At 39.6% G+C, this 22,525-nt stretch overlaps 1 protein-coding gene across 1 annotated transcript; it reads left to right on the top strand.

Moving 5' to 3' along the window:
- Positions 1–4,333: 4,333 nt before the first annotated feature.
- On the top strand, positions 4,334–15,699 carry capn12 (calpain 12). The gene is made up of 21 exons (XM_053321105.1): positions 4,334–4,612; positions 5,410–5,479; positions 6,326–6,444; positions 9,309–9,442; positions 9,588–9,759; positions 9,842–9,925; positions 10,218–10,303; positions 10,401–10,478; positions 10,572–10,762; positions 10,870–11,129; positions 11,341–11,420; positions 12,731–12,853; positions 13,544–13,580; positions 13,661–13,732; positions 13,830–13,875; positions 14,179–14,240; positions 14,507–14,575; positions 14,655–14,733; positions 14,820–14,936; positions 15,498–15,550; positions 15,673–15,699. The coding sequence occupies exons 1-21, from the start codon at positions 4,424–4,426 to the stop codon at positions 15,697–15,699; spliced, it is 2,148 nt and encodes a 715-aa protein (XP_053177080.1). The 5' UTR covers positions 4,334–4,423.
- Positions 15,700–22,525: the final 6,826 nt, after the last annotated feature.

Raw genomic sequence — 22,525 nt, forward strand, 5'->3', positions numbered from 1 at the left:
TATGGTGAAATCTACTGAGTCCAGGTTGTCTGTGTGCAAATGTTTTATCTGATCATTTAAATGTTGCTCAAATCCATGTATTTAATATTATTATACTGTTTGAACTCTATGTTGCTCCTATTATTAGTCAGTTAAAAGAGATCTTCGAACCTGGTGAAATAAAGACTAAATAAAATAATAAAAAAATCATATCACTTTAGCTTAAATAGTCTGTACAATTGTTATAGTGATTTTAAAAGTTAGAAGTGTTGTTTTTGGAAGCATGGGGACTGGCAGCAAAGCTTCCTGGTCTGCCACATGGAGCTGCTGTGGAACGTAAATATAGTAAAACAATAAATTATGTCCACTTGTAATTACATACCCTCACAGTAATATTTACATCTGTTAAGTGAACAGTGCTGCTTGTGCACTTGTGTTAGAGTAAAGCTGCTATTTTGTCTTTTAATGTCATTGATATCTGGGAACTAAAATGAAACTGAGAATAGAAGAGATGAAATAATCTTACATCTGCCCACCTGCAAACATCTGTTACTCTCTTTGTCTTTAATACATACACACACACACACACACACACACACACACACACACACACACACACACACACACACACACACACACACATTATCCTGTTCTGACTGCACCTGGTGACCCTCCTTGTGAACCTGACGCAAACACACATACAGTTGCTCAGGTAATCACATGCTCACACAAACACATATTCAGGTCAGTCAGTTTTTCACTTGCCCAGCCCAGCAATGAACAAAAATGCCGGAAAAACTGGATTTGACCACACACACCTCACTGGCCACTCCCTCCATGCGCACACACACACACACACACACACACACACACACACACACACACACACACACACACACACACACACACACACACACACACACACACACACACACACACACACACACACACACACACAAATAAATATACAGAGAGAAACATACACAGGGGTCGGAGGTGCTGCCTGGTCACCATTCATAGTGCGTTTAAAAGGTGGTAGTTTGCTGCTGTGACAGGTGAAATCTTTCATGTGTTTGTTCCCCTGCAGGCTGGAGGGCAGGCAGGTGAACTGTAGCTCCTAACTGCCTCAACCAGAGTGTCCACATGCACTGCATGACTATAACTCTTTATGTTTCACATACTTTGTTGAGTTTCTTTGTCTTTTCATTTCATAGCACACTGCTTCACCATTGACTGATTATTCATTAGTTAGATGCAGGCATGCAGCATACATACATAAACAGCTGCATCAACCTGACTTGAGACACTGAGGCAGCTGAGAGCTTTCTCACCACTGCTGTTTTTCCCGTTTATAGAAACACAAACACAACATGTTTACAACAGCTGGGGTGGGTGTTACCCTCACAACAAAGAAGTATTAGAATTACATGAGACATTTTACAAGAATCATTTGCAAATATCATTGAAACTGTGACTGAATAACATATTGAAACACTGGGGTGTTATATATGTAATATTATGGTAATTAAATGCCAGAGATGAAGAATATTCAAATACTTTAATTACATAAAAGTAATTAATAATATTCACAAGTAAAAATCCTGCAACTGAAAAGTTAGTTTGAAGTATCAAAAGTAAAAAGTCACATCATGCAGCAGAATGGCCCCTGCCAGAGTTAGATTATTATACATTTTGCTGCATTATTTAATCTGTATTGCTGCTGCATTTACAAGTAAGCAATGCTGTAGCTGATAGAGGATTTGTTACTTTATATACTGTTTGGTTGTTTAATGAAAATGTATTGTGTTTTCTGAAATTGTCATGTTATCTGCAACACATCTTTCATCTGCAAAGTAAGCAAAACAATCAAGGGACATTTAGTGCATTAAGTGTCATAAAAATGGAGTACCTCAAAATGGTAAGCATAGTACTTGTCAATGTACTTCGTTACTTTCCACCACTGCATATGAATACATAAAAGCACAAGTTCAAGATAAAAAACGTATATAGAAAAAAACACCACAACAGGTATTTTCAAGTCATTTCTCATCAGTGTTACTAGCAAATTAAGTTTCCTCCCTCCATATCCTGACCCGTTCAGTCTGGTGTGATCTGTGTGAGTGATGCAGCATAAAATGGGTCGGGACAAAGCCGGTTAAACAGCAGGGAGAGTGTGAGAGGCCCGGGGGCTCCTGGTGCTGGGGTCGTGGGATCAGAGCAGGTCATGGAGGTGTGGGAGTGTCTACTCGGCCCTCTGACCTTTGTCACTGAGGCTTCCTATAATCCCATCCTCAAAGACCATACGGACATAATGGAGAGCCCATGAATGGAGTTAAATGGTGACCATTAGGTGGATCTGTGTCGCTATTCTTCTTGTTTGTTTAGTCCCGGTCAGTCTCACGTTTACGTGTAATCAGGCGTGTGATGGAGGGACGGCTAGAGACGCCTGAAGAGGCCTGGAGAGAGCACCACAGGACAACAGTGTCTTGGAGATGGATATCCACCTAAATTTAATGAATGACACAACACAAGAGGGCAGAGAGACAGATAGAGGGGGAGGAGGATGACAGTAATTGGAGGTCCACTTGAGATTATATGAGTTCACAAGTACTCAACCCAGGAGGCCAAAGTACTCCTCTAGACTGGACGAAATAGAAATCACAGCAAAACAAATCCTTATGGACAGATATTATACAATAAAAACATTTGTGTTTGGTCATTTAGTCTTAAATATTTCACATTTAGTTTTATAGAAACAAGGGAGAAATCCGTGAGCAGGTGGAGATCAGCATTTTAAGGATTTTATAGAGGGGAGTGTCAGTATCTTAAAATTATACTAAAGAGTGAAAACAGCTCAAAGATATGTGTTGAAAATTGCCAGATACAGTAGGTATCACAGTAAACTTTCAAGTCATTATGAGTATAGTCTACCAAACAGGTACTGTTCAACAGAAAACTTCCATACTGGGATATTTAGACTTAAAGATTTCACATTCAATTTTCTGTAAACAAGGAAAAATGAAGTAATTTGGGGGAGATTTTGTTTCTTAAAACAAGTCAGAAAACTGCACAGAGATTTGTGTTGGAAGAAGCTAAAAATATGATCCAGCTGCCTGGCTTGTCTAAAGAAGCGGAGAACTTTTTTCTTTCTATTAATTATTTAAGTGAAAGGTCACAGACAAAATAAAAGAAAACATTCATCAACTCATCATTGGAAACTGCTCAAATGCCAGTATCTGTGTATTTGCTATGTAGTTTCATCTCTGCTGTTCCTCAGTTTGTGTCTCGCATACATTTTTATAAGCACAAAAATACAATTTTAAGTTGTAACAGTTGCAGAAAACTCCCATTAAAGTACATAATATTTTCAACCTAATATGATCCACATATATTGTGTTATATGTGCCTTGTAAGGTGTCCATGAGTGCTTTGAAAGGCGCCTTTTAAATACCTTTTAAATTCATTATTATTATTATTATTATTATTATTATTATTATTACATACTGTGTGTGATTGTTATTGAGTTACTTGACATTTTAAGTCAATTGTTGCCATATAACTATTTCTGCTCATTATCAGCATGGGAATTTGAATATGTGGTTTGGTTGAGCAGGGGACGTCACGCAGGATATTTATTTTAAGATTTCTTTTTCCTTATTGTCTTATTAATCATTGTCACTATCATCATCATAAGCCTAAACAGTTAACACCATCGCACAGTGAATGTGCTTTGTGGTCTGTGGTGTTTGGGTGGAGAAGCCTGCCACCTAGCGACAGGTTAATGAAATTGACGGAGGTCTCCTTTAAAGTATGAAGCAGCCTCCTTATTTTAACGCACACACGCATACACATTACCTATGCACACAAATAAAATAAAAAATCAAACACACAGACAGAAAACATAGAGATATTTTTCTGGGAATTTGGACTGTTTAGATGCCGATAAATAAAATTGTAACACCATTTTGAAATAGGTCTGCAATTTCCTGATAACTTCCTGGAAGTGATTGAACAGCAAACGGGTTAAATCATGACAGAATAATCCAACTAATAAACATATTAGAGACCTTTTTGTACTTTTAGTCATCAGCGTCCTGGGTCAGGACCTGGACTGTCAGTTGTATCCAGTGAACCATTATTATGCTTATTTGTGACCCTGTAGATGATTGTTGTCTCTTTCTCGGGTAATGGCGATGATGGACAATAAATTAGGATGATCAAAGAGGCTGTTGGCACCGTGTCATTACCCCGACTCCAGCTCTCTTGGGCCCCCGGCGCTCTGCATACCTTTCTGGGCAAAGCTGGGGAGGCGCTCTGGTGGCCCTGACTGAATCTGGTGGGTGTGCGCTTCCACTGTAAGCTACTTAAGCACCAGCTGCTCACATATTTTGGACAGATAAAGATTTTTTTTTACTGTTAATTCACTGACAGCGTTAAGATCAGCATGGAGGCAACTCTGGGCTCCATCGAGAACCCGATCAAGTTTGAGAAGCAGGACTTCAAGACTCTCCTGGAAGAGTGTCTGAAGTCCGGCAAACAGTTTTTTGATCCAACTTTTCCAGCTGAGCAGAAGTCCATCGGTATGCCAGAGGACCCGGATCCCAAAAAGGCGATCAAGTGGCTGCGACCCAAGGTAGACCAATATGTGTGCAGCTGAGTCAGAGCCGGATGGCCAGATGTTGCATTCTGTGTTTTCTTGTAATTTCACAGGCATTAGTCTCCACTAAAACCATTCACATGATTAGTTGGGTATAAAATTAATCATTAGGTCAGGTTACAACTTCTTCTGAAGGCTGAAGCCCAGACCAGACCTATATACTGCCATAGTTTGAAACACTTTATCTACAGACATACCTGCATTTTTATTTAAGCATGTACAGATTTGTCCAGTCAGGTGAGTAATTCATATGAAATGTATTTCTCTGCAGCCAGTAGCCTCTTGGAAACTCTGTCAACAGGGTGGCTTTGTTGAAGACAGATGTGTGTTGCTTTTTTTTTTACCTGATTCAGCCAGGTGTGGCCCAGGTCTTAGGAACTTATGGGGAGCAGTTCCCTCAAGAGAAAAGAAGAAAGTAACCAAAGATATAACACAGCACTTCATTTTTGTAATAATGTTTTAGCCAGAAAAGAGTGAGAGTGAAAGAGCAGAGGACTAATTGAATGTTCAGCCAGATACAGATTTAGGATGATAAGATGATCAACAAATGTGTTAAACTACATGAGGAAAACAAAGACGTACTGGATATAAAATAGGTTTCAACAACTTGTTTTGAGAAATATGGAACGTCTATTGAGATTTATATTAAATACCCCCATGAAAATAGGACTTTCTTAAGACATACACTCGTGATATTGACACCATATGGCCAAAGTTTATGACGTTATCACATCTTGTCTTCACACTGTCCTCTTCTCACTCCATTTCTGCAGGAAATCAGTAAGAATGCTGTGTTTGTGGAGGGCATAACAGGCACCACTGATATCTGCCAGGGCCAGCTGGGTAAGTACATCAGGAAAACATCAGTTTGTGTGCTCATTAAAATCCTGATCACTGCTCTCCCAAGGCCTCAATGGGGAAACCGGAGTATGCTGGAAGTGTCTTAATGTGTTTGGTTAGGTATTGCAACATCCACCTAACCACCCCTTTTTCACTCTGTCCTCATTGTTTGATTAAGTCACTCCAGAATAGGATGTCTGCACCACACAGCTCCAGGGATGCAACTTCAAATGCACAGCGAGGGGTGATAGGGGAGTGGCACCCTTAAATTTCAAACCCTGAAGCAGGGAGGACCTGCAAGGCGCCTGTAGCTCATCGAAACCCATAAAATGCAGTTAAAGTTGTGTTGTTCAGTCTGTTCCCTGTTTGTGGTGAACTGATTTATTCTTCCCTGCACAACAGAAAACTCTCCATCCTCCTCTGGGATTTCTGGATTGATGTCACCAGTTGCGTGCATCTGTGTCAATTTTACAGATCAATGCCCGCCACCTCCTTCTGCTCCTCCTCCTTCTTCTTCTCCTTCTTCTTCTTCCATAAGTTATATTTTCTCTGGGATGTGTTTTCCATGATTTACACAGATACCAACATACTGCAACATCTCCAGAGAAACAACATGAAACAGATGTTCGCTGTCGGAGAGGAATGTGGCTTATTATCTCTTTGTGTGTTTGTATGTGTGTGTGTGAGCTTAAATGCCTGAAAAGGATAGACGAAAACACAAATCATGCTTCACAGGAGACCAGTGCCCTCTGGCATCAGAAATAATTTGATATGTTAAACAAATCACTAATTACATGGCATGAACAAGGTCTTATAACAAAAAGCTGCTGTTCTTCTGTATCATGTCAGGTAACTGTTGGCTGCTGGCGGCCCTGTCCTGTCTGACCATGCACCCTAAACTCTTTGTCCATGTGGTGCCGCCTAACCAAAGCCTGTCCAAGCCGTATGCAGGGATCTTCTATTTTAAGGTAAGTAGATACATTTCACCCCAGCGCCTCTGGTATCCACAGGCTTTTTGCTAATGAGAGACAGAGTTTACCAGTAACAGAGACAAAATGTGCAAACACAAGCAAAAAAACACTTTTTCTTATTGCACTTCTGTTTAAGTGCTCCATAAATGCCTGAGGTAAGTATCTGCCTGGACATTTAGATTGACATTCTTACCAAAGTGGCTCTGCTGAGTCGTGCTCCAGCTCCAACCTGAGAAAGGTTGACACAGACTTCCCCAGCTCGAGCCCGAAATGCACAATTTCGATGAAGACATTAAAACTTAAATTGAAATGCTTGTAAAGAAGGGTGATCAATAAGGACGCTGTTCAATGTGTAGGTGTTTGGAGATTGAAGAAGAAGGCCACCTAATTTCATACAGAACATCAAACTTTACAATGAAGGGCTGCAACGAACATTTTCTTTCATTATTTATTCATCTGCTGATTGTTTCCTCAATTGACAGAATAATCATTTTGTTCGTAAAATGTCACTAAGCTGTGAACAAAGCTCTTTACAGTTTCCCACAGACCAAGGTGATGCAATCAAATTGCCTGTTTTAGTTGCACATTTATTTATCAGCATATTTAAAAAGAACAAAAAAAAGGAACAAACACTTGTGCAGGAAGCAAAATACAAAGTCCTCTCCTAAAAACTAAAGACAAGATAAACATAATTGCATTATATAATAATAATAAGCAGTGGAAAGGCTATTACAAAATAAATAAGGGAAAAGAAAGAAGGAGAGAAAAATATGAATCTAATATACCAAAGGTTTGGACACGCCATGCCATTCCCTTGAATGATAAAGTGTGTCCAAATCTTTGACTGGTACTTTATATTTTTAAGATGTTTTTGATCAGTCCAGAACTCTTGACTATCTGGTTTATTCTCTTATTTTAATCAAGAAATCTATGGTAAAGCTTGTTGGTCAAATCCTCTTGTTTAGCTTTAATGTCACAGCTCTGGTGTTTAATGAAGACAGCTGGATTGAACAGGTATCAACTCATCCCTGAGTGATCACTGCACATGAGAAAAGATAATCATAAAACCTGATTCTGATCACCTCTTTAGAAGTGGTGATACTAATCTAGAGAGCTCATCATTCACCTCAAACACCAGCCAGCCTCGACATGCACTGTTAAATAAAACAACACATTATTATACATATAAAAGCAAACAAACTAGTCACATATAGATAGTTTTACAGGGTTTTGCAGTGATTATTTTCCCCCAGAGCTCTGGACCTTTGGAGACTGTTAGGGAGAATGTGACATGACTTAACACGCAAGACGGAAGGACTGGAAACTCAGTTTGCAGGGTCAGTCCAGACATGCAGGCAGTGACTACCCCTGGGACACACACGCACACACGCACACGCGCGCACACACACACACACACACACACACACACACACACACACACAAACACACACACAAACAGCTGCAGCTATGAAAGGCCAGTGCAGGCCTGTTCATGGCTGCTGTTGTGTACACACAGTTAATAGTACAGTACACACCCCTAGTCATGACCAGTGAACGCCTCTGGAGGTTGTTTAGTTAATTTAGTTGGACAAGAGAACAGTATGTTTATTTAACACATAATTTTATAGGCCATCGGGTTTTACTAACGAGAGCTGATCTTTCTTTCATTCAGGTTGATGTTTTGCTCTGATCTCTGATATGTCTTGTGATAGTGGTATGATGTATTAGGGAAGGGACAGGAAAGGTCAACAAGAAGACAATTCAAAGTGCTTTACATTGTACATAAAAAGGTATTAAAGAAAGATGTAAAAGACACAAAAGCAAAATTTTAAAAGGGTTAAAAGAGAATAAAAGAACTCAAAAAATATAGTATAGTAACTAAAGCTTCCAGTTTAATTTGATGAAATGCAGAGACAAACAGAGAGGTTTTACGCTTTGATTTACAAGAGCTGAGGGAGTTTTAACCTGAGGGACAGTAAGCGAACCTGTTCAACCTGTTGTTCTGTATTTTGGCCCTAAACCATTCAGTGCTTATGAACCAACAGTATTTTCAATGCTATTATTTGACTGCAGTGCAAAGATCTGAGAACAGGACTGATGTGAGAACTCAAGCAGGAGCAGCCTGAGAGACTTTTTAGACACAGCTTTACAACAGGGAAGCTGTTTAAAGATGAAAGCAAGTTCAAGCACATGATGTAACATTACGATGATGTCTGTTTCCTGTCAGGGGTCGATCCTCTCACCCCAGTCTGTTAATACGACGTTAACACACACTAAGCTTCTAAAAATACCAAAGAGTTTAATTGACATACTTACAACAAGAATTATTATTCAAAAGGTAATATTTCCTGACTGATGTGCTGTTATTCTTTTTAACACTTATATTTGATATGTTGTCAGCAGTGTGGAAAAAACAACACGTTTCGTATCTGTCAATCAGGAAACCACATCACATGGACCCAAATCATGTGGTTGCAATCTCCACATATAGTCAAATATTTCTTTTAGATATAGAAACTTAAGAAAAATATCTAATAATACAAACACATGTTGATATTCATATATGCATTTTTAAAACAAGCATACAATTACATTAAAAAATAAACAAGTAATTCAAAGTGGACTTCCAACAAATGAGATAAAGTGTTTTCACAGGCTGAATAGTACATGTAAACAGGTCTTGATGTGTAAAGTAAGTGGAGTGCCACTTTAGGGTAAATATTGGGCACATGAAGATTTCAGTTTGTCACTTTACACTCATTAACTTTTCCCCCCTTATTGATATCATCCGTCCCTCCTCTGTTATTTACCATCCCGCTCCCCGTCTCCTTCCCTCTCTCTCCCTGTGTGTCCCTGTGCAGTTCTGGCAGTATGGTGAGTGGGTGGAGGTGGTTGTGGATGACAGGCTGCCAGTACGAGAAGGCCGTCTGCTCTTCAGCTACTCTCACACCCGTAACGAGTACTGGAGCGCCCTGGTGGAGAAGGCCTACGCCAAGTCAGTTGCCACTACCAGCATATGTTTCTGGGTTGTAATGTCTGAGATCACCCATTCTGTTTTTCTGTGTGTGTGTATGTTGATGCAGTAATTTGACAAAAACCTCACAGCCACCAGAGATAACTTTCTCACCTTTCATATGCAGGTTAATTGGATCCTATGGAAGCCTGAAGGGGGGTAATATTTCAGAGGGGATGGAGGATTTCACAGGAGGCATCGCATACACAGTGCCTGTTTCTTCTCATACCCCTCGAGTCCTCTGGAGGTCTTTGACAGCTGCTCTGTCTCGAGGCAGCCTGCTTAGCTGCTTCATCCAGGTATAAACACACCTCACAATGTTCACAGCAACATGCACACAAACACAGGTGGATGCTTGACTTTGACTCTTTGTCTTTACAGGCCAGCAGCTACCGTGATATTGGTAAAGTAACAGGAAATGGGCTAATAAAGGGTCACGCTTACGCCATCACAGACACTGACAAGGCCAGTATCACAGAAACAACACTGCAAACTGTATAGCACTGAGCCACTGTCATCAGTGTCTTGTTTTTATGTCTTTACTTTGTTATTGTCATTTTCAATTACTATGTATCATGTATGATTTCTATTGCAGCAATGTATCCATTAGAATCATTGTAATTTGTAATTTCACTTTATTTTAACATATATAATAATGTGCTTTACCCGAAAGCGACAATATTTTACTGTGAAATGAGGTGAGATGAAAGGGTTCTCAAAATCGTTCCTTTTATATAAATTTGTCGTTACATTTCAGGTGAAGAAAGCCACAGATGAGATTTTGTTGCTGAAACTGAGGAATCCCTGGGGCTTTGTCGAATATCGCGGACCCTGGAGTGACAAGTGAGGAAGCTTCCTGTGTGTGTGTGTGTGTGTGTGTGTGTGTATTTTCAGCACCTCTCCACATGTTGAGCTTCTCTGTGTTTGTGTGTGACGGCAGGAGTAAAGAGTGGGATGACGTTGACAAAGACGAGAAGAAACGGATTGAGCTGATAAAAAAAGAAGATGGAGAGTTCTGGTATGAAGCGGACGCTGAAAGACGACGACTAACACTAATGTTTGACCACTCACAAGGCAAAACACCTCTCATATAAATTATCTTCTGTATCAGGATCAGTTCTGACGACTTCCACAGTCTGTACGACATCGTGGAGCTTTGCAGCATGAATCCCGACACCCTTATGGATGCAAACACACCAGTCTCTCCATCCACTCCTGCATCCCCATCTACCTGGACCATCAGTGAACATGAAGGAGTCTGGGTGCCAGGAAACTCAGCCGGTGGCAGCCGCAAATTCAGAAGTGTGTTATGTTATGTTTATTTTTGCACAATTATGCATTAAAAGATCATTTCTGTTCTCATTCTTGTCATCACAGTGCTTGATTTTTTTTTCTTTTCTTTTTTTCAGAATCATTTTGGAAGAACCCGCAGTTTGAGTTAGTTCTCAAAGAGCAGGACCAGGCAGATGAGGAAGATACAGATGATGACGATGATGAGGACGATGACGATGATGAAGATGATAGGGAGATGACCCCTGAGGAGAAGAAGAGAGAAGAGAAGCAGAAGAAGAAAGCCAAACAGTGCACAGTGCTGGTGGAGCTGCTGCAGAAAGACCGCAGGCAGAAGAACAAAGTCAACTTCCTCTACATTGCTTTCCACATCTACAGGGTGAGAAAAGGTTCATCATCTGAATGAAGTCATTTGGGTTTCAGCGCCTTTATTCTTCTTAAAACTCACATCTGCCTTCATGTTTCTTTTGTTTTACAGGTTCCTCCTGAGGCGAGTATCTCATGGGCAACACATTAATCTTTTTTTTTCTCAATAATGGCTTTATAAAATAATAATCATCTGTCCTTTTTTGATATCTTTCTCCATACAGCTCAAGGGTCTGTGTCTGGACCAAAGTTTCTTCATGAAGAACCGCCCTGTGGGTCGTTCTGGGAAATATAGGGGTCAGAGGTAAAAGATGAGCTTAAGAGAAAACGACTGCTCACTTGTTTACACATACAGTATACATTTATTTTAATAATGTAATCAGACACATTGCTGCTAGTGCTTTTATTTGGTTCCTGAAGGAAATGCTGGAACACTACTGTGAACTGAACACTTGAGCCACATTAACTTTTTATCACTTTGTGGATTGGCACACTAATTTCTTGCTGTTAATGATATTTCTTCTTTCTCCTTTTCTACTAAATTATTATTATATTAAATTAAATATTTTTTAACTAAAACAACAAAATAACCCATCTTTCTAGCTCAGTCTGTCTTTTCCGTTGCACTTGTACCTGGTCAGCTGTTTGAGAATTTGAACCATGGCTGTTTTGAGTCACTGTCCTCTAATGAATGTCATGTTGATAAAAGCGTTTGGCAAATGACAAAATGTAAATGTAAGTATAATGGCATTTTTGTCTCAAACATCCACACAAACAGTACTCGTCATGCTGAATGTGATTCATAGGTTGGGGCTAGTTGTGACTAGCTTGTTATTGGACAGACCGGTCCAATAAAAGTTACACAACACCAGCTCTGTGTAAGATTTTTCTCTTTTTATTCATTATACATCATTCACATGGGACAAACATAGAGTAAATTAATACAATTGATTGATAGACACATTCTGAAAAAATAATACAAGAAAACAAATGAAAAGGAAAGAAAATTACAACTAAAACAAAACAGACAAAACATATATTTTATCCATCCACAGAGTCCAATCATGACTCTTACTGCATTGTGATGCAGCAAACCTTTAACTGTCTATACAATAACAGCAGTCTATCATTCAAATACACTTTACATATAGAATTGAACTAGATTGATTTATATGTAGGATTCAAATGAATCAGCAGCACTTACCTCGTCCTCATGAGAGTTTATAGATGCAAACAACAAATGGATAATCAAAGTTGCATGTGCAAGTGAGTTGTGTCACATTTTTTAAGTGAACATTTAAAAACATTAACCTCCATCCAGTTCTCATTGCATTGAACAATGCATAAATTCATATGAATAAACCATAAACAACAATAACTAATTATGTCCCGGTGCTCATTAGATTTGTGTGAAATTTGAGCATACCTTCACACTTTTCTGTGCGTGTGTGTGTTGCATATTTGTGTATGTAAATGTAAAATTATTATTTTTATCCAATGAGAGAATTGTATTGTCTGTTTGGACCTGATGTTTGTACTTGATTGTTTAAAGTTGTATTTTACTGTACTTTCAAATCGTTTGGAAAATGATAAATCCCTCACTATGTCTGACAGGGGTGTGTGGAGAAAGGTGCGTCTCGACCCGGGTAATTATGTCATTGTGGCGTCCACCTATCGACCCAACCAGCCTGGAGATTTCTTTGTTCGCATCTTCTCCAAGACTGGCAACACATTGGGGTAAGATGGAGGGAATTCACTTTAGAGGGGCAAAAAGAGACGACAACTGGGGACAAAAATCAAATCCAGAGAAGACCACTTCGCTGAATATGATTTTCCTCTTTTTTACCAATAAGAATATTATGTTATGATAAAATTATGATTTAGAAACCCATAAAAGTGGCATAATAGGTCCAGGTTATGCCAGTAACAATCAGAAACAGCTCTATTCACTAGCTGCTGTCCGTAAATGTTAAGTGTTGCGTGTGTGAGTCTCATTACGTCTCTTCCCGTCATAGATATTTTGTTAAATCATAGACCCACAACACTTCCTGAGAGCTGCACAGCATCCCTGAATCACCTCCTGTCACACTCACTTTCAACGGCACAGTCATAGTCACCCACTCTTCTCCGTACCTACACTCAGGATTACACTCTGTTCCCAGCATTACATGGCTACATAATTTAGAAAATCACAATTAGTCTCAACAACAATAGGCTAATAGAATGATTAACTCTTATAACTTCTGTTAGCAACAAAAGTCAATTATAGAGCTGAGAACAGTGTAGTATGAGTACTTATGCTTACTATAATAACCATAGTAATTTTCAGTCAGTGCAACTGTACCAATCACAGCCATTAAGGTTCATATTATATATAATTTAAGAGAATAACACTGACAGAATAACACTGTGATCCTTGTGTTGCAGGACTCAGGACTTCACTTGCTCCTCTGGCTTCCTCTCGGTGAGTTAAGCGGGGTGTCTCTAACTAATCCAAGCTGAAAAAGAACAAGTCCTATGTGTTTATTTGTTTGTGCCAAAAAGGTAATGGCAACTCCCGTGTCCCCGGAGGATCGAGTTAGAGTCCAGGAGACCTTTGATGAGGTGGCTGGCCCAGTAAGAAACTGAAAACATTACCCTCATGATAAGTGTGAATTTTGCGCGCTCAGTAAATTCAGACAGTCCAAACTAATTTTCTCTGTCACCTTGACAGGACTGCAAAGTGAATGCCAAGGAGCTCATGAAGCTGTTCAACTCAGGTTTGAATCTCCAGTCCAGTACATCACATTTTTCATAATTTTAGTTGCACTTTACAAAGCTTCACTGCATGCACTTTGACTCTGTAATACCTGTGGTGGCCACTAGATGGGAGCAAAGTAGCAACACGGCCCCTTAAACTCTGAGCCAAGAGGGTCACCAGTCTAGACAGAGGCTCATAGCTACAGTCAGAGTGAACTGAGCTTGGTTTAGTAATAAAAGTGACCACATTTGTCCTCGCCCTCACCTCTCCTCACAATAATCCAATTAAAACTGTTTCTTTCCTGTCTTTATCTCAATCACAGCTCTTGACAAAGATTACCATCTGCCACTGGAGACATGCACACAGCTCATCTTTGGAGAGGATGTATCCTTTTGTCCTCAGTATATGCTGTAGTATTATTCACTCCTCTTGTATATCCAGGTCACTCTACATCAAATAATGTATATTTTTTTGTACATTACTCGATAAAAGCTGCTTTTAAAAACCTCACTGACCTCTGATAGCTGGTTTAGTTTCACTCCAGGACACTTCAGCAGAGCAGATGCCTGCTGTTTACTTTCACTCTGCTTCCTCAAATTTTTATCACTTGGTCTCCTCTCCTCCTGAGATGTCCTTAACTCTGCTGACAGACTAACGGGCGTTCAAGACTCAGTCGTAAACAAACAGAAACCCTGCTGGCCAATCTGCATAATCTGCAGGTACAGCTCAGTGTGTGTGTGTGTGCAAGATAGACAGACATGACATTATCACTCCCTTCAACATCACTTTCTCTTTCAGTCCATCTTTTCCAAGTTTGATACAGACTCTACTGGGACAATGAGCAACTTTGAACTCAGCACAGCACTGCAGGCTGTTGGTATGAATACACACACACACACAAACACACACACACACACACACGCTGCTGTTTGGCTTCACACCTTTGACTCCTCCGTTTTTCAGGAATGCAGTGCGATGGAAAGGTGGTTCAACTGCTGTCTGAGCGGTTTGTATCTGGAGAGCCTACAATGCCCTTCCATTGCTTTGTGACCTGTGTTGCCAGGCTGCGCAAGCTTTTTGGTAACACACACACACACCTTTCTAGATGCATCTTTTGTACATCTTTCAGTTAAGTCGCATATAAAACAAGAATTCATAATTAATTAAAGTAATGTAATGTAAATGTAATGAATCTTTTTCATGAAAAACCTATCACCCTGCGCAATTTTGCCAGATCTGCACCAAACAAGCCTTATAGATTGACATCCACATTCTTATTGTATTGCGCTTAATCAGTGAACTTGGAATGAATTTTAAAACATGCCCATTACTTAACACCATGTTGACCATGTCAAAAATACTGTTTCAAGTAGTTTTTCAGTAAAAATACATGTTTTTATTTATATTTTTTCAGCCCATATGTTGCATACATGGCCAAGTCATGGTGAAACATTGTTTTTAGTTGATGCTCCTCTTCACAGTTTGTCTGTTTATGTAAAGAGTCGTATGCACTTTTTAAATTATCACTAAATTAAATTTGAACACTATCCAGGACTTCTGTTTTAAAATTAACACAGTTAGAGAAGGTTTGGCCGTTGTGCAGATGCTGTAAGCTGTAATTGTTTTCCCTCATCTCCTTAGCTCTGTACGAATCAGAGACCAGTCAAGAGGTGAAAAACAGAGGGATCAATGCTGTGAGTATCTGGCTTAATATTCTCTGTCATGTGCTCATACTGACCTGGACCTGAACACATTTTTGAATCTCAGTCTCTGCTCTTTCCTCTCTCTGCTGTGTCCACCTGTCATTTCTTTATAGTGGCTGCTCCAGTTTCTGATCTTGTGAGGAGTGTCTTTACATGGACTCAGCAGACCACTGTATGCTGTCATTTCTGAAAAACACATGTAACATAAGTACATATCCTGTATTTTCAAAGTGATATGTCAATTTATGCTCTGCTCTGCAAATGTATTTTTCTTTCTTTACCTCATACATTTCTTATACTACTGGTTGTAGCCTCAGTGTGATGTGAGAGTATGAAGCACAATCATGTAAACATTATGTAATACCATTTTATTTACTCCACAAACTAATAAAATTGACTTCATATGACAGATCCCTTGTGAGTTTAAATGTCCGTATTCTTTTCTCTTTTTATCTTCACAGCATGAAGTCCACATTATTACTTAATGTAACAATATTCTACTCTTCTTTCTGTTTAGAAATTGTCTTATGATAAAAGAAAATTAGTTTGGGATGAAAAAATAAAAATGTGTTTCTAAAAATTCAACGGTAGCGGAAATGGTACACATTGCTGTAATTACACAACTAAATAAAAAATAGAAATCACTACAACCCCAACAGTTTACTCATCTATGCACACATGAGCATACCCTGGGCAATATCTGTGCACACGCATGTACTCACTGACACATGTATATATACACACACACGCACACACACACTGTGAGTACCGCCTGCCCCACTGAGGGTGTGAGTGTGATGTCTCAGCAGCGCTACACGCACTATCTCTATTCTTATCACACTGACGCCACGTACAGCGTCAACACACACTCGCCCCCACCTCCACTACGTTCCCTCACTCCCTTCATCCATCCCTCACTCTTTCTCCCCCCTCCTGTTCTCTCTGGTAACTGTCTGAGTCTCACAATCTGCATCCTCCTCCTCCCTGTTACACACTGGCTGCTCTCTATCTCTATCTCTCTCTCTCTCTCTCACACACACACACACACACACAGGTGCTCACAAACAAGCACACACAGAAGCGAGAGCGAGCAAATGTCCTTTCTACACATGCTGCTATTAATAGCACCTTTGCTCACACACCACTTCCTGTTCATCGTTAGGTGAGGACACACAGGTTGCCCTCGGCAACCGCCCATCTACATTGTGATAGAGAGAGGTTGAGAGGGAGTAAAGGGAGGGAGATGGAGCGAGAGAGGACTTTTATGATTCGGCTCTGTGTCTGGACTCTTCCTCACCTCCACCTGCTTTATTTTTTATTCTCTCTTCTTCCAAATCTCTGCTCTGCCTCCCCAGAAGCCTCCATGTCTGTGAGTTGTCAGCTCTGCAGGAGGTTGGCCAATGCGACAACTGTGACCTAAACAAAGCCAATAAAATCAGGTATCTGCTGCCCTCACAGGACTCAGTGCAGGTGTAATCGCTCTTCTACTGTCACCATCTGCTTCAGAAAAGTCAAGAAATAATGTAAATAATATATAACAGTGGAAAAAATACACAATGTGTGATTTGTGTGTGTGTAAGTTTCACTAGTAGTACTAACAATTTGAACATATTGGATTTGAAATGAAACTATAACATTTATATTTATTCATTGCTGACTGTCAGCTTTAATTTGATGAACAATGTAGAAATGTTGACACATTACAAACGAAGAAAAAAAACAAAAAGTATTCAGATTCTTTACTAAAAAGTATCAGTCCTGAAAAATCAAAATCAAACATCCTGCATTGTAAATCTTACACAAGTATAAGGACAGACTTATTGGTGAAGAACGTACCCCTTACTACTAGATATGTATCCCTTACTAATGCATATTCAGCTTAGGTGATATGGAGCAAAACCCACAGTAGTTCTCTGTAAAAATGTATTCAAAGTTTTATCTTAAAATAATAAACAGCTTCAGCTCAATGAATTAGACAAATCAAGTGGATATCTTACAGAATCACAGTCTTGTAGTATAAAACTGGCGTTTCTGTTCACTGTTTCTCTGATGAGCTGCAGTGGAAGGATAGTAACAAAAAGAGGGAAGAGAGAAGAAAAGGCTGTAACGTTGGAATATATCCATAGCTAAAGCTTTGTATTATCTTCAGATGAACCTTTGTACACATTTTTGCACAGAACAGGGACTGCATATTTTGTCCTCCATCTCTTACACTGTTTAGAAGGCATTTTTAATGGCCAGCATGAACAGGAGGTATGATTACAGGGAGCAGACCCTTCTTAATACTTAAAATTAAGTATTACAGTTAAAATACTATAATATAGGGAAACAAAGTGTGAGTGTGTTTGTATTATATATATGATATTTAATTAACATGAGAGCTGTCTTTTAATATTTTGGCTGGTTGTTGTGGAGCTATTTTGATATATTATATAAATTGCTAGGTAGTTAAATCTATAACAGTGCATCATATTTTATAAGCCTGTCTTGTATTAATCATCAAAGTAACTGCTAATTATACATGCTGGAGCAGGACTAAAATATACGGTTATAAAGTAAATGCAAGTTATTTCACACCACTGCTGATTGTTATCTCTGTTGTCTTTATAAATATTGTAATATAACAACACAGACTTCCACACAAGAGCATCATCATCACGCAGACACCCTTCAGATCAAAAGAAACAGTTCGTGTCTGATCTAACAGGATATAACTGTAAACTGCATCCCTGCCTCATAGAGAGTATTTATTTTCACTTTTCTCTCTCTGTTGACTCTTTTCTCTCGACAGCAGCTGTGCTCATCCTTCCACCTGCTCTCCTTCCTCTTGTCTTCTCTTCTCTTCTTTTCTCGCCATCCTTTACCCCCCCCCCCCCCCCCCTTCTCCCCTCAGCTGTCCTGTGGGATGTGATGATGCTCTGACAGGCTTGGCGTCTGTTCTTGGAGGTGCTGGTATTTTTGTGCCACAGCGGCAGGGGCTGATACAGAAATAGTGCCGGAGTTGTAGTGTATAGTGTGGGGGTGGGATCTGGGGAGGGCTTTCAGAACTGTGAGATTTTAAGCCATTGTATAGACAGGAGGGGGACCAGGGAGGATTGCGTAAGTTAGCTCCCTGGCTGCAAATTTAGCCTGGGCTCGCTCACGCATAAATTTGATGAGCAGTACTATCTCAGGCGTCAGAGCCAGGGTATTCAGAGATGTGAGTGTGTGCTTGCATGGCACGTAGGGTGTATTTATTGTGCGTGCTTATTTACAAGTCGTGAAAACTGATGGCTGATAATTTGAGATGCAAAGAGCAGCATTTGCATCACTACAGCACCCCCCCCCCTCTCCTTCCCCCCACTCTCTGTTCCTCATCTCGTTGCTATTTATTTTCTAGATGGAACTTGGTTATAGATGGTGGTGACCAGGTGTTCAAGTCACTGACTGTGACACACTGTCGGAGAAATATTAGGTGATATAACAGCTCACTGAAACAACTTGTTTACTGCAACTTTCACTTCTCCACTTTGTTACTTGAATAAACTTGAGGCAATTAGACAGCAACAAGAGGTAATTCATTTTTTATTTTTCCACCTCTGTGTTCTGTTTTGACTGTTTGCATCTGTCAGAGTCTGTTAGGCATTTATTCAATAAAAACATCTCAACCTTTGCTACAGCATAAGTATTTTCAACCTGTAATATGAATACTGGACTGATTAATTGTTGTAGAGACTGCTCTAAGGTTGAACAAAAGTGCCACATTTATATGCCTAAACCAATGCATTCGAGAAACTGGCCTATGAAACTAGAAATGTACACAATATCAATAACAGTTTAAAGGACCAGTGTGTAAAAAGTAGCGCCATCTAGCAGTGAGAGTGCATACTGCAACCAACTGAATATACCTCCCCACACCCTCCTATTCCAAGCTTATAGAGAATAGAGAACCTACAGCGGCAGTGAAACTTGCTAAACACACAAATAGCCCCCTCTAGAGCCACTGTTTGGTTTGTCCATTCTGGGCTGCTGTAGAAACATGGCAGTGCAACCTGGAAGAGGAAGAGGACCCACTCCCTATGTAGATATAAAGGGCTCATTCTATGGTAACAAAAACAGACTCCTACTTTTGGTGATTATATAATAATTAATATAAACTTAATATAAACTTCAATTTCTGCACATTCTACATAATGCAACTTTTATCAACCATCATAAAACTTGGTGCTTGAGACAATGAGAAGTAAGGATATCAGTCAGTTGAGGGTGTCATTAAAGGTGACATACGCTCATTTCTAGGTCTATATTTTTATATCGGGGCTTTACTGAAATATCTTTGTATGTTTTACTGTTCGAAAGACATATTTATCTTAGACTGGCCCATTACACAGCCACTCAGTTCAGCCACTGTCTGAAACAAGCCACTTTAGATCCTGTCTATTTAAGGCCTCCCTCTTGATGAGTACACTCTGCTCTGATTGGTCAGCTCTTTCTCTCAGGAGACATCTCCTGGCTCAACAAACCATGGAACAAACTATTTTAGTGGGATATCACCACTGTCTCTCGTTCTTTGCTCAAACTGTCATCTTCTCATATGCATCCATACATGTTCAAGTCAGAATCCAATCTGAAATAAGAGAGTGGAACACAAATACAATACATGGAAAAATAACAGTAGTTTTTTTGTATGCAGTATAATAATTTACCCACCTATTCTAAAAATGGTGTATTTGAATATTTCCGTATACTGAGGTCCCTAAACTGTGTTGGAATTGCATGAATTAGGTATGACTGGAAAGCTGAGGCTCTTCAGGGTTTAATGAGCCCAATTGTGTTCATGTGTGATGATGTTAGTCTGCACAGTAGCCCTTTCATTGTAGTGAGACCGTTTTTAAAACTTGACTTCAATGTATAAACTGAGTATAAAATGACCTGTTGTGACCTCTAGAATAATCACAGCCTCATGGAACTTTACACCCACAAAATAATGAATTTGGGCATTAAGAGAATGTATAGCTTTCTTTGGTATATTGGCAATAAGGGAGCTTCATTTTCCAGAACATAAGTGCTCGCCATCCAATCTCTAAAAAATGAAATTCTTACAGTAATCTCCAAATGTCAAATAAATCACAATAAATCCAAATTTACATGGACTTTATTGTGATTGTGTACTACAGAACGTGTGAAACTCAGGTCAGTGCAATACAAAGGAATTACAATTCAATAATGTACAAGCAATCCACTGCACTATATGTGCTGTACAACACCATACAAAAAGTACTTGGAACTAGTCCAAATGTGCACAGAATGGAAAAAGTTGACAATGTAGGCATCAAACCTGCTGCCGTCACTCATGCACGCCTGAAAACGCAAATGCCCCAAGCAAAAATATGTTTGTTGATTAACTTGTTTGTTGACTTAATGTACGCAAATATGGTTTCAAGCATGTTGCCCTCATTACATACATAATACCCGTTGGCTGGATGATTGACATATTTTAAGTCATCTTACGTGTTTCCTCTTGTGCTTTAAGAGCTACTGATTATTATGCTCTGGTGTCTTTTGTCACGTCAGCAGGTTGTTTCTGTTTTTCACAGGGCGGGTTTACAATTTTTAAAGTGACAGTCAGGTTCCCAAATGAATATTGAAATAGGTATTTCTTGCCATAATCATCCCTCCTGTTCAGACTGGCTATTAGAAGATCCCTTTATAATGCACTTACAATGTAAGTGAAGTAGGGGACAAAAACATGTATTTAAAAGTTTATCTGATTTTAATGTGAAGCTTCATCTGTCCAAATGAGTCGTAATAAGTAGATATCTTTCAACGTTTCAGTCTTTTTCAGTGTCAAAGTTCCTGTTTTTGTTACTATACTTCCACCACAGCTCAACAGGGAAAAACAAAGAGGAAATTGTTGCTAAACAGACTATGTGGCAGATATCCACTTGATATGACTGATTCAAACTGCTGAAGCCTCATATATGCTTCAGATGTGTGGGGACACACCATGGACTCTGGCCCCCCTCCGAAGTGCCCATACGAACCTCAGTGTTCATGTGGGCATCTAAGTGGTCAGGCTTGAAAAACTGAAAAACAGAACCTATTGTTTAAGTAAAATAAAGCATGTATGGGCCATTCAAGATTAGACATTACAAAGTGCTTTGCAAAAAATAAAAACAATTAAAGAATTGTAGCTGTGGCTGAATGAACAGCAGTGCAAAGCTTTTGTGAAAAACAGTTAACGTCAGTGCTCAATTGTCTGTAAGAATATGGCTTTAAACCTTTTGATACAAAGAAATGTAAACTATTTTATAAAGAAACACATTAGAAATATTTCAAAGAGGCAACAACCACAGGATTTTAGAGGAAATATTACAGATAGAATCGATAAAATACCTTAGATTCAGATGGTTAGAAGAGTCTTAAAACAACCTGGAAATGCCTTCAGAACCGCAGTGAGTGTTATTACACGACCATCTGGGTTTTTCTAACATCGCAGAGTATTTATGGATGTGACTCGAATGCAATGCTAACTCTTGAAAGGCACAAACTGTAGGGGCTGTAGGGTGAGGAGTACAGTAGCAAGAGGATGGGTGAGGAGCGAAGGAGCACTATGTGGGCAGAGAAGGCCAGCGAGGCGAGGGGGATGACGGGGACACATGCAGGTTTGTGTCTTTTTGACGTGTGCAGTGTACACAAAGTCCTCTTTTCTACCCCCATACCTTTTTTTTCTTCCTCTGTCTCTATCTCTCTACATTCGATCCTACCGTGTATCAGTCCCTCTTCCTCACCCACTCACTCCCTTTATTCCTACCTCTTACTGGTCCCTGAAAAAATAGGGCAGTCCTTATGTAAGGAAAAGAGAAGAAGTGGGGAGGGTGGGGGCTGTGAGCAAGAGGAAAAAAAGGCCTTCTGGATAGAAACAAGCAAACAGAGAGAGAATGAGTAGGGGGAATAATGAACTTGGCATCCATGCACCTCATCCAG

The sequence above is a fragment of the Scomber japonicus genome, chromosome 6 (assembly GCF_027409825.1).
Source record: "Scomber japonicus isolate fScoJap1 chromosome 6, fScoJap1.pri, whole genome shotgun sequence".
In the NCBI taxonomy this organism is placed as follows: domain Eukaryota; kingdom Metazoa; phylum Chordata; class Actinopteri; order Scombriformes; family Scombridae; genus Scomber; species Scomber japonicus.

Excerpts from the sequence above, each read along its gene's own strand:
- capn12 (XM_053321105.1), top strand. The coding sequence starts at position 4,424 with ATGGAGGCAACTCTGGGCTCCATCGAGAACCCGATCAAGTTTGAGAAG. Across the intron at positions 11,130-11,340 it reads TTGCTTTCCACATCTACAGG|CTCAAGGGTCTGTGTCTGGA; the intron begins GTGAGAAAAGGT and ends TTCTCCATACAG. Across the intron at positions 14,241-14,506 it reads AGCTCATCTTTGGAGAGGAT|ACTAACGGGCGTTCAAGACT; the intron begins GTATCCTTTTGT and ends CTCTGCTGACAG.